This window comes from Gambusia affinis, linkage group LG23, assembly GCF_019740435.1.
Source record: "Gambusia affinis linkage group LG23, SWU_Gaff_1.0, whole genome shotgun sequence".
NCBI classification, from domain to species: Eukaryota; Metazoa; Chordata; class Actinopteri; order Cyprinodontiformes; family Poeciliidae; genus Gambusia; species Gambusia affinis.
Genome location: NC_057890.1, coordinates 15,132,452 through 15,147,592, shown reverse-complemented (window position 1 = coordinate 15,147,592; position 15,141 = coordinate 15,132,452). Strand labels below are relative to the sequence as shown.

Below are 15,141 nucleotides of genomic sequence, written 5' to 3'. Positions count from 1 at the left end.
TGACTGAAAGTGCTTTGGAAGCAGCGTCTTGCACGCTTTATTTTTGGTGTGAGTTGTTTCTTACACTTCCACGCAAATAGCCAGGCTTGTTTGTCTGAGATTTTAATTTTTTAGATCCTTAGAGAAGACCGAATACTCCCACACAAAGTATGCAGAGGTTTCTCAGTTAAATGTTGCACATAAACACAAATAACCTTGAGACGGATCACATCAAACAAACTAAACTTTTAAAAATTAATAAGAGTCTAGCTCCTTACGTGCTTTGGTTTAAAAGGAATGGAAGAATCATTTCTTCGGGTATCTATGTGGGAGTTCAAAGACATTATGTTCTTTTAAAATAATGGTTGAAAAGATTTTTTTTCTGAAAACATTTACATCCTCTTCATTATATTTTACCATTTCCTGCACCTCCACTTGGTCACTATGGAAACAATGTCCTATCTGTCTACAACAGAAAAAGTACAGTGTGGAAAAAATGGTTTGAGTTCATTAACATAATAAAAGAACAGTTAAAAATGTTAATCTAATGTGTTCAGAGACTCTATCCCACATTCTTATTGTATAAAGAGAAATAGTTTGTTTCAAGCTTTGGAAAAAGGCACATTTTAAGACTGACTTTTACATACAATTCTAAGGAAATGAATTGCTTTTTCAGATATTGTAGGGGACTAAATATTTAAATGATCCTAAAACAATAATGTAAGTTTCCAACACCAATCAAATAAATAAAAATAGAGATTTTATAATAATTTTTGGGTTTCCCATGGGCACTAGGATTTATTGCTCTTTGCTTCTTTTGTAATATAAGACAAAACATTAATATTTCTAGACTTTACATCCCATCCCATTCTTATGTTTATATCAATCCACTCTTCAGTCCATCCTTCTGTCCTTATATTTCTTCATCATATCGTCTTTTATTCATCTGTCCATTCGTACGAACATTCATCCACTTGTTTTTTTTCCATTCATCCATCTATACACTCATTCCTCATTCCATGAACCAAAAGTTGTCCTTCCAAATGTTCATGCATCCCCCATAAATCTATTTAACTATCATCCATCCATATTACTCCATCTGTCTATCCATTCACCTTTTGTCTCTGTCTGGTTTTTGAGGTTTCCTATTGACAGCCTGGCCTTTCTATGAATTCACAGTGAACTCCTTTTTTTATGGATCTACAAACTGACAGAAAAGAGCTGTGAAACTTTGGAAAATGTACAGGAACCCTGAATGGCTAAAAGAACTTGCAAATAACAATTGACCCAAAATTTAACATAATTGTATTATTTATATACTATTTTCAAACGTATAATATCTTTCACATGTTAGTGAACCTACTAATTGCAAAGCTTTCTGGATGTATTGATTCTGACCCTAAATATGATCCTATTGTTCTTTATGGGCTGGCTGCTGTGCTCCAGGAGCTATCCAGGCTGGTGAAGGTCGTTCAGGACAAAGACGAAGTCATTGAAAAACTGAAGGAGGAAATCGAATTGCTAAACCTGGTAAGTGCAGCCTCCATCGTCCCTCAAACCTCTGATATTTTGAGTCTTTTTGTCTTGGCAAAGTGTGGGTAGCCTGCGTAGGCTTTGGAATCATTTGGCATTTTACTGAAGTTGTGCATAATAGTTCTGAGGGTTTCGTGGGCAGAACATTTTTTAGTCTTTTATTCTCATGCCTAGGATTTATAGGCTGTTCAAACAGAAATACTTGATTTTTAGGTGTTACTACTCATTGGTCTGTGTTTTAAATAAGTCAAAAAGAGCTCAGGGTTCATTTTGTGCAGCAGCTTGTCTCGCAAGTTTAGCAGATGCCTGTCTGCTTAAAGACGTGACGTAAACTTTCCAAATGAGTTTCACTCTCAACTCTACCGTGCAATTTTACATTCAATAAAAGTACAACTAAAAGCCAAACAGAAAAACTTATGAAATTACAACCGTACCTACTTGCTAATCAGTGTTGCATTGTCAGACTTCCTCTGGTGGGATGGCAAAGATTACAATCATCCACCATTTTGGAGAAAAGATGTAATTTCACAGCTGGACTCCTCTTAAAAAGGGTTTTTGAAGTTCGTCGTACCCTCTAGGATACAGTGCCATCTTCATTTTTAAATGAATCCACAATCAACCAGATAATTTCGATAGATATGCTTCTTACAGCCGCTGTTATAGGTCACACTCAAGTGTGTCATGTTCAATAGTTGGCTATTATGATCAGATTTTTAGTGATGTCTTTAACAATTAGTGAGGCTCTTCTGAATGTTAAGTGTACTTATTACAATTAATAAAGGGCATCCTTGTCTAACTCATGATACTCAGATCAATTTATACAGCAATTTGATCACAAATAAAATTTTATGCAGCAAGAATATCTGCACTAAAGCCTGCTTACTTTCCACAAATTGCAAAAAAAAAAAAAAAAATTAATGAACCTTCTCAACTTTTTTTTACCTAAATACCCCAACGATCCCGACTCAACTCTCACCCAACACCAGCTTTTTGCTTGGTCCAAAGGACGGGTTGACAAAACATCTGTCTTTTGGTTTCTCCTGGAGCAAAAATGGCAGATTGTCATGTCTAGACTACTCTTAGGAAATTGATATTTTCTTTCTGTGGAGCCAATGAAAGCCTAAACAGATCAAACATGGCTGTCAAAGATGTGCAAATTTTTGGCAGCAAGTTGAATGAATGTCTCCTGGTTATTATCTGTCCACTTTTATTGTTAGGATGGACACCCATCTGTAAACACAAAGGATGCAATATTGCAGGAGGCATCGCTCTGATAGCATCACAGGGACACGCATCCTGTTATAACAGTAGGGGTTTATATAAGGATGCAGGAGGAAGCATGAGAAATATCTCAGAGTGAAGCTGCTGCAGGGGCCGCATGTCGGGCAGGAGATAACGGCTGATCCAGTCAGCATCTCTGCAGAGCAAGATTGGCGTAGAAGTTTATTTGGGTGGAAAAAAAACTGAACGCTCAGGTTGCAGATTTGTATCTCCTCTTTGATAAGCTTTCGAGAGAGTTAGAGTTCACAGAAGTTCAAAGAGGTGTGTTATTGATCCTGATTAGATCATATTTCTAATGAGAAACATTTTGAGCCTCAAACTTGCAAAAACTTTAAAACAGTTGACATTTCACTCCTATAGTTAATAACTTTCTGTTGTTTGAGCACTGAACATTGAGCATGAAATAATCATTGGTGTGATGCAATTTAAAAAAAAAAAGACATAATAAACTGAGCAATAATCTAAACTTTTGTGATAGGTTTCGTTACTAATATTTTCAGTCCTGATCAAAAGAGATCAAAAGCTTCTGACCCTGTTAGGTTTTGATGGAGTTCATCAGGATGAACAGCAGCATCCTGAATGACAATATTACAATAGTATCAAATTAACATTTCTGTGAAAGTGATCGGGTGCAGGCCTGAAAATTAGACGGAAATGTTGCCAGAGTCCAAATGAAACCTTTGAAAGACTTTCAGAAACTTTTAAACATTTATTATAAGTCTGGGTTCTTAGAAGGTCAATGCATTAAAAAAAAAAAGGGGGATCCAATGTTTGTTCAAAGCTAAGCATTAAAAACATCTGGATTTGGAATCTTTGTAGGTTTCTTTGAAAACAACTTCCTTTGCATTGTTCTTAAAAGAAAAAATGTCTCATAGTAAAGATTAGATACCTTTAGGATAAGTCTTCAATTTCCTCCAAATGTTGTTCAGCTCACTTTCAAAAACAACACAATCATAGGCGGTGATGGAGGCGAGAATAAATGAGAAGTGTCAGCTTGATAAGTGAGAACTGTTGCAACTTGGAGCCGCCGTCATTCGCGACTAATTGAGGCTGTCAATGGCTAATTTGCTGCTATCAAGACAGCCTCAGTTCTCACAGAGTAAACCTCGTTTTAACTTTCAGACTTCAACCTAGCCAGACTCACTCAGAGTAATAAAGAGGTTGTGTGGCGTATTCATGTAGAAGGTACAGACATTGGTGCACTATGTCCTCTCCACAGGACCTGGATGAGTTTGAAGATGAGAATGAGCAGCTCAAACAAGAGAACAAGACTCTGCTGAAAGTGGTGGGACAGCTGACACGGTAGAGCTGCTCTGATTGGTCCAGACTTGAAGCAGTGACTCGATCCGTCTCCCCGATGTCCTGCTGGAGGTCAGATCCTACAACGTGGCCTTGCATCCGTTTCATTTGGTGTAAATTACTTTAGTTTATCATCCGTCTTGTCGAATGCTGGTCATTTGCCCCCTTTTCCATTTTATCCCTCCATTTTTCAACTACCAAACCAATTGGATGTTACATACTGGCTTTTTCCATTTCACACCCAAAACAGGGATGTTATGATTGTCATTTTCTAAAATCTATCCTTTGTGGTTCTGTGACTACAATACATAATATGTACCAGCAGGAGGTTGCTTGTACTGTGTAATATTTTATAGATGTAGATCTTCATTTGTGAATTAGAACCAAAATAAAAGGAGTTAACATGTAATGTGAGTTTTCAGTATAAAATCTTAAATTTAATAAAATTTTTAAGGTTCACTGATCATTTTTCCTCAATTTCTAAAAATGATAGAGAAATATAAACCAATGCCCAGTGGCTTTAGGACATGGGTTTAAAATTTAAAGAGCATTGGGTGAAGTGACACATATTGGTATGAAATGACAAAAAGGGGCAAATTGACCTAAAACCTTTCGAGAGTTAAAAACAAAAACACATGTATACCAATTGTTGTGAAATCTAGGCTGAGTGGTGGAGGTTGTCTATCATCTTATACATATTTAATGTAAATGTATTGTACATAGCCTGTTTAGATTGTTCATTGTCAAGATTTCTGTCAATATCTTAAAAGAAATAAACTTTGAATGTACGTGTTGGAATAACTAGGCACAAGAAAACCTGTTTAGTTACAAAAAATCTTTCACACAACTTTAAAAAAAAAAGGATCTACAGCATTTGGACCAAATTAAACGACAGTATCACCAGCCAAAGTGGGCGTAGTGCCTTGAAGTGCATGAAACTGTTTTCTTTTCCTTCTTTCAAACTTGTTAAAGCCTGGTGCTTTCTTAAATAAATGGCATTCCAGTTACTACAATTTTTAATAACTTCTTGGTACATTTCAATCCAGCAGGAGCCTCTTTAAATTTTTAAATTTGTAAATATGTCCAAATGAAATGAAGACGCTGAGCTTTATGCATTTTATTAGCATCTTGACTCATATTCTTGTTGGTGTCAAAAAGCTGGTGGGGCGTTTACATGTTGCTACAGATTTTTATAGTTTTTTGGTGCTTCTAAGCTACAAAAGAAACACTTCCTGTGATGAATTGCTGGAACAAACTGAATCTGCTTTATTTACTTAAAGGACAGTTTTGGCCTTGCAAAAACTTTCATAACCTGTGAACTTTCCCACATTCTGTTACATCACAACCAGTAACAGCAACATCTTTCATTGGTATTTTATGAGACAGAGCAACACAAAGTCTTGCAAATGTTTGTACAAATGAAAATTTCAAAAGTCTGGAGTGCATTTGTATTTACCCATCACCCTCCTCTAAATATAAAAGTCAACATTTGTAACTGTATATGCACAGATTAAATTACACAATTTCTGGTTATTGACTTCTAAAGACAGTTTGGTTTCACTAGATTTTATTTAGAATTATCAGAGAAAAGGGGAGCTGAATGCAAATGCATACCACACTTTTCAACTTTTGTCCTATTAAAATGTTAGAAATCCACACATAATTTTCTCTCTACTTCACAATTAAGTGGCCTCTTTGTGGCCGTAGCGTGAAAAAAATATGAAAATAGGTATGAATACTTTTGCAGGGTGCTGTTTATTAAGATAATTTTACTCCAGGGAGCTTCTTGCTGCAGCAAGTAATCTTGAAGATGTATTCACACCTTTTGGGGTGAAAGATCAGCCCCTTACAGACCAACATCACTGATCTATTTCTCTTTCCATTACTTAACGCATGTGCAGAAGATTAAGTCATTTAATAAAAGTTTGATTATCTCTCTCAGTCGACTCGCTTGTGTTCATTAACGCTAATTCGATGCGATGATACTGTGCTGCAGAGTCGGTAATGCAATGTGACGGTCGTGGTGGTGTATGTAGTGGGGGTTAGTTCTTCCTCTTGGTTCTCTGCTGATAATGATTCAACATGTCAATCACTAACCTGACTGCATCCGATACATTAAAAAGCCCTATCTCACTTATTATGCAACTAAAGCGCATTAATTCCCCCACCTAGTGACAGAGCAAGGAGGGAAGAATCTGTATCCGACTAATGTTCACTAAATTTCCAGATAATGGCCTCTTTCTGTGGCTGGAAAGTGCTGGAGGCTCTCTACGTAATCCCCATTAGCATTTTTATGGAAAGTTGCGAGGTTTGTCATTTTGAATAGCCACAGAGGGCACAGACAATCCATATCTGCCTTTGGTTAGTCATGATAAGCTGCCATTCAGCTCTCAGCAGCTCCATCAGACCTTCACTGAAGTTCAGACACTGCCACAATGCTTCCAGTCTCATCATGGCTCAGTAAATTACAGGTTTCTCTGCGTGTGATGAAATGGTTTGTGAGCACTTCTCTGAAGAGCTTTTTTTTTTTTTTTTTTAAGCTTTTCAAGAAAATGTTTGCATCAAGTTGCAGTATATTCTGGGAAAGAAGATGTACGACTATTACACACAGAAGCATTGGGAACATTAGTAGACATTTACTGGCTTAAACCTAACAACACATTGTCCATTTCCACATTTACTAAATAATTAATTTTTAGGTTTGTAACAAACATCTAATATAAATCTTTATCTGCTGTGTGCACATATTGAGTTTCCAATTGATTTTATTTTGAGTAAAACCAGGGGAATTGGTAGCACCATCTTTTGAAGAGTCAATCAACCTCATTTGCAGCAGAATGGTTTTCAATGTCTTTTATTTGTTTGTTTGTTTGTTTGTTTTGAGGGGTTTTTTTTCCGGTATTTGAGATTTCACCACTTGCTTTTGGGCCATTCCAAGTCAGTCATTTTACTTTATCTGCTTTAGTTAAAATAAAAATCTGGAACTAAAGATATAAAAATATAAGCCTTTTTTTTATAGAAAAACTGCAATAATCAGTGTTAACCAGCTCTTTAAACATGCAGCCTCATATGGAGTTTGTTTCAGACTTTAAAACACAAATTGTGAAAAACCTGAGGCAAATTGGTGTGAGGTTTAGTTGTAAGAAAAACTCCAGATTGTTCTTTCTTCCTATTGAGGATGTAGGTCCTACAATAGAAAGGACCTCAAATTGACCCAGAATGCAATTCTGGACGTTAATGGCTCCTGACCTTCAGACTTGATGCATTTTAAGATGACGAATGGAGAGTGTGCTGTGATAATGAAGCCCTTTTCTAATCTCTTTGACCTTTCAACACACCGCACAAAGCTAGTGATGTTCACTTGGTCTGTTATTGTGTGACTCAAACTTTTTTCTGCCTAACCCCTGACTCGACCTGCTGAATGCTGAACTTATTCATAATAGAGAAAATTCCAATTAGTCGTAATTTAGCTCTACTGTTGCAAAGTGTTACAAATGTTGTTGACAAATAGATTTTTCATTTTGACATGCAAGGCATCTATTTTTTCTTGAAAAGCCCGAGACTGCTGAAAACTCGGGGCTGGTTGTAAAAGATTTCACACTTTGTCAAAGGTTTACCATCCAGCAGGACAAATGTACTTAACATACAGTTGGACCTACAACTGACTACTTTAGATTATACTGTATGTGTTAGAAGTGCCTAGTCAAAGCCCAGGTATACATTTCCATTTGAGTCTGTGACAAAACTTTTAAACTGTTGCTCACAATAACAAATTTCTTCCCTTGATTTATGCAACAAGATGGCTCTTGGAGTAAGAAAAGATGTCAACCCTGCATAATTAAAGTGATAGATTTTATAAACATTTTTAGTAGCTTTATAACTGCTACATGTGATAACATGTGGAAATGTATAAGGTGTATGAATTATTTCTCTCTTTTTTGGTCTTTCCTTCTAATAAAACATTAAATTCCACATTTAAGTTCAGTAATCATTATCTGGGGTGTAAGACTGTGCATGTTTGTAGTATCTTTCTCCATCTTCTCTCTTCTACAGACCACATTGATACTTGAGAGACCGATGAGCAGCAAGCCTTATCTCGTTCTTGAAGATACCTGGGAACATTTTATTATCTGTTAGCTTCATGTTCTCGGTTCTCTGGCCAATCTTCTCCATCTCCAGGGTCCCTCGATGCAGGAAGGCGCTCATCCGCACAGGACACTGCAGGGGTCAGGATGCCTGAAAGAGGGAAAACAGATGGGTAGAACGATACTTGATGTGCTTTTTGCAATTTCCTCTGACCGTTCCTACTGCGCTGCTTTATCACAGCAGATACATTTGTCCAACTGCACTGGGAGCATGACCACCAAGCTTTCAAACCTCGAACCAGAAGGATGGTTTAGAACTGGTGATGAAAGTAGGCTTCATTAAATGTCATCTTGTGCTTCCAATGTAAGCAGCGATTTTTGAATGTTAGAAGTTATTTCAATCTTTCAACATGAAAGTGCTTTTTTTTTTTTTTTTGAAGTTGTCTTTGTCTGACCATTTGTTCTGTTGGAACCTGCATCACACCAGAGGTGGAAAACGGCAATAACGAGGCTTCACTTTGTGAAAGCTTTTTTCTGAATAACTTCAGCCGCATGTGGAGCTGCCCTTTGTTAAAATTTTCTGCAAAAGTCAACATGGTACAGAAGAGAAAATCAACTGATGATTGTCCAATTGCCTGACATTTACCAAATGGCATAATTTGGCTCATCAGGTTGGAATGCAAAATGTAGCTTTTAATGATTTATTTTAGTCTCTAAATGTTCGAGGACAGGGATGTGGAAATATTTATCACTAAAATTATGACGATGTTTGTTTTTAGCCGGAAATGTTAGATAAAAAGCTCTATTCTTGGGTTGCTTTGAAATGCAAATTACTTTACATTTTCTTGCAGCAATGTGGTTCACTAAAGTTTCCTCCTAACATTTTCAAATTCTAAAAAACAAGAGTAGGCACATTTTAGTGAAATTATGTTTTAATTCAACAAAATATGTCCTTTGCAATTTAGTAACTACGAAATTATTTGGTGGGTCTAGGAAGTTTTAAGTCTCAACTTACTGTTTGTTATGAATATGTGTATAACACACATTTTCCATGGCCATTTTGCAAAATGGAAATGCAAAGAAAATATAAGATTTGAGTCACTCAGAAATATGTTGATCTTTACAACTCAGCAAATAGCTACAGGCACTTTGCTACTTTCCTAAGTTTGCTTGTATCTGCAGTGAGAGCAACAACCAAAATGGCTGGAACATTGGCTGGTAACAAACTGTGAGAAGTTATATGGTAAGATGCAAAGAGTGGCATCATGACAGCAGAGGAGGTTTTCCAAAATCCAAATGGGGAAAAAGTGAATCTATTATCTCCTAAAGTAGGATTTTTACCTACACTGATGACTTTCCTAAAATAAAGGTTGGAATTGTTAATTTTGGTTATGCTATTTCAGTAAAATTGTAAATAGTAAAAGTATAATTTATTTTGAGTTTTCTTTACACGTTTGGTTCAAATATAGCGTTTAATGTACTGTAAAATGTCCTATGACTTTCATTTCATTTTTAGCTTTACACTAATTTTGCAACGTTTTCATATTAATTGAAAATGTCCCTCCTTATTCTATTTCCAATAAGACATGGGGTTTCATTTAATCAGTCCTTATTAACCCTGGGGTACTTGTAATTCTGGCAACCTAATTATTTTTATTAAATTTAAGTTTGAAAATAAAATATGTGCTAAACTGTTTAGTCCTTCTAAGACAATAATATCCTGTTGGATAAATAATCAATAATATAATGTTTTGCAAGGGTTTTTTAATTGTCATTTTGTCTTTTTTGTCTAAAGGTGATTAAATCAGCAGTTTTATAAATATTGTAACTTAATTAAAGGCGGTCCAGGTGCATTAACATACAGATTTTACACACTGTTGAAATGCACAGCAAATTTAATTGTTGCCTCACATGGAAGTTATTACTCTGTTTCTCATTGCTGTGTCAAAGGTCGGGTTTGGTGGGTTGTAAGAGTTTGACTCTTGGTAAAGAAATGATCTAATCCAGAGCCGCCGAATTACGGACCAAGAGTGTCTTCCAAGACAGCTGGAACTGCATTTCCAGATCAATGTATAATTGTCTTGTTTAGTCACAATCATCAATGCTCCCCTCTTCAGAAACATAGCCATAAAACTAATGGAAGCCCCCCACTCCTGCACTTTTTTGACTGTCACAGACTTTTCCATTATTTCTAAGGCTTCAACCCAACAGGACCAGCATCTTCTGAATCCAGTGGTGCCGTTGGTTCAATTGTGGAGCTCCAGGAGTCGCATCGGCGCCCAATTCCTGCTCTTCACCAGCGGGTGGCAGCGTCCCCAGCGTGCAGTGTAGACTCAGCCCATCATAAAAGGCTTTTGTGTTCAGTGATCCTTGGAGGCAATCTCCCCTGGTTGAACACCCCCAAAATATTATCCAGTCTGGGAATCTGGAGCCAAATCCTTGTCATGAAAGATGTAATTTCATATCCCACCTGTGGTTAGTTGGAGTTCTTTCCTCATGTGTCTCTTGTTGAAAAGGACACACATTACATAACAACCTGCAATCCCCATAATACTGTACATAATAATTTACATCTGAATGTTTTTTGTTTTAATTATTACAGAAAAATTTGGCCTCGTTGTTGCTGTGTCCATCATTTTTCCACATTTGCTCATCCATTTTAATAAGCCCAAACCTCCAGAGAGGGAGCAATGTGAATTTCAATGCTGCTGATGATTCACAAAGTCCAAGCCAGGCAGAATAGGAGGCGGCTCTGGGGAGCATCCGCAGCCTCTGAAGGTCACTCTACGCTGTTACCATGACAGCGCGGGCCTCCCTCTGAGAAGTTGTTGCTGTTCGTGTTTTGTGGCGTGATTTAAGAGAGGGCTCACGTAGGGCTGTGTGCAGAAGCAACACATATGCACACGCAAACGCCTCGCTCCTCATCAGCAACACAAAACCAGCAGGAGGGAGGCAGACATGCATGTTTAGGCCCAGAGCAGCGTCTCACTCTGAGAGAGAATCCTCCCAGCTAATCCGGAGCCTTTAGCGGCAAGCAGTGGCCGAAGTTTCACCTCTGTGGCTTCCTGTGTGTGAATCGACTCGGTGCAGATGGATTAGACAGACACTTGTACTAATTACCCATCTGTCATCCACACTTTACTCTAGACTTTAAAAATGCAGCCGCACTCTTTGTCCCTCCATTCATCCGTCAGCCATACACCGCCTACGGATCTATCTATGGAGTTTGTGCATTAGCAGGTGGTCACTCTCAGACTCGGAGGAATGCAGGGGGGCGGTCATCCATATATGCAGGTCCAGACCCATGGCAGTCCCTGTTGGGAGTTCACAGGAAGCCATAAGAAGGCAATTATTCCTGATAGGTTTAGGAAATGTCCTGGAGGGCTTGGGCTACGAATACCTGGAAATGGCCACCTGGTGAGAAATAACCTAAACTCAAAAAATACTATTAGGTAATTAATGGAAGCTTGAAAAAATTAAAATGTTGTCTCGTCCATCATCCACGTTGTGTCAAGTAACATTTGCCCCTTTCTTTCTTTTAGAAAATAACTTTAGTTTAATGAGGTTAAACTAAACAGAGGGCAGGCCTAATGCACAGCAGCATGGTCATACAGCAGCATGGGTTTGAGGTCTGGAGCTACCACAAACTCAACGAAAACTTCATGGAGTGGATTCAGTCTCATCTGAGGAGAACCAAGAATCTGCACGAGCTGGAAGCATCTCTTGGAAATCCAAAAAGAGAATTCAGAGACACAGCCGTGACGTTAAAACAAAGTGTTCAGCACAAGCTCCCAGCAGCGAACCAGTAAATGGAAGTTGCTGCTCAACAACTCAGTGAACTGTTTGATTGTTGTAGTTTACATTTCAATTTATATGTATAGACTTTTCATCATACTGACTGCAGTTTGATTTTTTGTCAGTCTATAAATAACCCAAAGCTTTATGCTCAGTAAATCAAAGACTGCAAATCTCAGACTGTTATATATTCTGTTCTAAAATACATCTGATGATTTAATTTCATAAACTGAAGCATCTAGCAAAGCAGTGGACAGCAGGAGAAAGAAATAGACAGAAGGGTGCCTGTCTGGATTTTCAATTATAATTATATATATTTGTACAATAGAGGGTAAGGAGAAGTAGCAAAAGGTAAGTAACCTCTGAAATAGCTGCTATATTACAGATGAGGCAGCAATTAAATGTGAGCTACCAGGAATGAAAAAAAAAACAACAAAAACACTTGAAATCTTGAGTTACTGATATAAACTTTTCAAGACTATTTTAATGTATTAGAATATTCAGGACTGAGCCTTTCTGAATCAAAAGAAACAGAATAATCAAGAATGAGCTTGCTGGACATAAACCGAAAATCTGCAGCCGGTTTAGCCAAATATCACCAGGAGACATTGATTCAGAGGAAATATTCATGAAAACCGAGATGTTTACTAAGGATGACTCTTCCTAATATCAAAATATCAAAACAAGTAATTAACTGGAATGAGCTAGGATGTGGCTCAGCAATTCCTGCTGCTCCTTCAGTGAGCGATGACTATGAGACTATGATATCAAGAAATTATTCTGCTTAAAAATGCCAAAACTTCTCTTTTTTTGCCAACAGCTTAGATTTGCAGCTCAAAGGGATTTTTTGAAGACGGTGAAGTTTTCTATTAGTCTCGATGTAAAAGTGTTTTACCTCTTTGCATATAAAGGAATTTGAAATTTTGACAGTCTCACTGTTGAAGAATGACATGTGCACACCTTCCAAATCACAACAAGGTGTCGTTCACCGCCTTGGGTGCAACTGGGGAGCTCAGTCTCTGGGATGTGTCAACAGTCTCATGGCCTCAGGAAACTTGCAGAAAAGCTACAATAACAGGAATATTTTAAGGTACAAATAGATTTGTGAGTTCTTCTCTTTAATAAAAATATGTACCTGCAAAGGGAGTACATAAATAATTCAAAATGTCATTCTGCAAAATGAAAATAGTCTGTTTACCTTTCTTTGAACTCAAAAATTAAAACTGAAGCTTGTTGATATTCAATACCAGTTCAAATAAGTTCTTCTCTTTGTTTCATTTCTGTTTTATTTTAAAATAAATAAAAATGTTAATTTTTTTTTTAAAAGCCCAACCTTTCTCTGATATCCTCCTTGCTTTTTCCAGTTTTCCAAGGTCTTGTTGCTTCACCGGATCATCAGATGCTGACATTCAGACACTGTGAGAGGGCCTCCCTGTAGCATCTCAGTCCGCTGACACACGGTTGAAAAGGTCGTTCTCCACGTTGTGACACTCGTGACACTACACTACCAGGAGCCATCCGCTGGACGCTTGTATGATAGTATGGATACAGGCAAAAGCTGTAACCAGCTGGTGGGAAGTGGCCTTCAGGAGTTTGTGAGATTTTGACCTTTAACTTAGAAAGAAACAGGCTTAGTGCTTGGATCGACAGGATTATTCCTTTTTTTTGCCTTTCCTAATGACAGTTTGCATATGAAGCAAACCTTTAACCTTTAAGTGTCCTGGATAACATTAGGAATCTGATGTTGAAATCAGATGTTTTTACAAGATATCACTGGCTTGCTTCTCAAAAGAAAGGTCATCTTGGCTGGAGGGAAGAACACTCAGATGGAGCAAGGAAACGGGAGTGGAATATTTTGTTTTTTAATTTACATAATGGCTGGTTGTGAGGGGGGATATAACAGGAAATGTGAAAAAACAGCAGTGTTGATGGTTTGAAACTCCCCTCCAAAGCCATTAGTGATTAGATAAAGAGTGTAGATGGATTTGTAATGATGCTCTCTCCCATGTTCTCTGGCTTTATCTCTTGCCTCGGCTACAGTAGAAGATAAAAGGCAGCAGGGGGCCCAAACAGCCTTTGTTGTGAATGTTATTTCACTGTTATGGCCGCTGTATGGCTACTTCACCACCTGCTGAACCACCTGTCTGCTTTGAACACTGATTATTGGTAAGAAAAATTAAGCTGAGTAACACGGGTTACAATCTGATGATGCATTAACGCATTTTAGACGTCACCATCATTGACATGTTGTTGACAGACATGAATGCAATCATTGAGAGGCTTAAATTCACCCAAACAGCTGGTCAGCTTAGGTAAAATACTTTTCAGTTTGAGTGCTTTTAGATAATTCGGATGTTTTTTCACAGGTTTTATAATTATGGCAGCATGACTTAAGTCCGCAAACACAACCAACCACACACAACTTTGAATTTTGACAATGCAGATTTTTCCTTTTTTTTTTTTTTTTTTTTTTTAATTTTTTATTTTTATTTTATTTTTTTACTAATTTGAATAATACACTGTACTGTGTTGCTTAATAACCAGGACTCAATGAGTGTAATTGACCTGTACGATAGCGTCATATGAATAAATAAACTGACCTAATTGAAAATTGTATTTGAACAATATTTTGTTTAAAGGATTTCTTCCTCGCTGTACGGACATTTAAAGAAAGGAAAACAATCTCAAATTAACTTTAAGACAATTAAAAGTGACTTTAATGAGCAGATGGAAAGGACAATAGACGCAAAAGTTTGGCACATGTTTTACAGCTACATGAGGATTTGTAAAGGAGCAACATTGATTCCCCCGTTTTAATCGCTGCTGTCGCAATCAAGACTGATGAGCTGCACCTGTTCATTAGCTAATTTTACTTCCGCAGCAGGTGAGTCCCTGGTCCTTCTCGGAGTTACAAAGGATATTTCCAGCGTCCAGGTAAGACATGTACAGCGTCTCTGAACTTTTTTCTTCAAAATAATTGTGTCTGCTTAGGTTTTCTGTTATTTATTGGCTGATGTTAATTTGGTGTGACGATGGTTTGTTTGTTTATTTGAATCCCCATTAGCTATTGCCGTAACAATGGCTACTCTTTCATGGGGTCCACATTATGACCTGGTTTAATCTGTTAAAGTGTAAGATTTGTTCACCTATAAAATTTATTTACTTATGT

General features: G+C 37.4%; 2 protein-coding genes across 3 annotated transcripts in view; both read left to right on the top strand.

Annotated features, from left to right (window-relative positions):
* Positions 1-6,033, top strand: part of pawr (PRKC, apoptosis, WT1, regulator) — a 66,602-nt gene extending 60,569 nt beyond the window's left edge. For both annotated transcript variants that reach the window (XM_044108667.1, XM_044108665.1), the window contains 2 exons: positions 1,426-1,509; positions 4,013-6,033. In XM_044108667.1, the coding sequence (XP_043964602.1) occupies positions 1,426-1,509; positions 4,013-4,099 (171 nt within the window). In that variant the 3' untranslated portion in view covers positions 4,100-6,033. The remainder of the gene's footprint in view (positions 1-1,425; positions 1,510-4,012) is intronic.
* Positions 6,034-14,829: 8,796 nt separating this feature from the next.
* The window catches only part of syt1a (synaptotagmin Ia), a 163,616-nt gene continuing 163,304 nt past the window's right edge, over positions 14,830-15,141 (top strand). Inside the window, 1 exon segment of the mRNA XM_044108664.1 lies at positions 14,830-14,906. The gene's annotated coding sequence lies outside the window, so the exon portion shown is untranslated.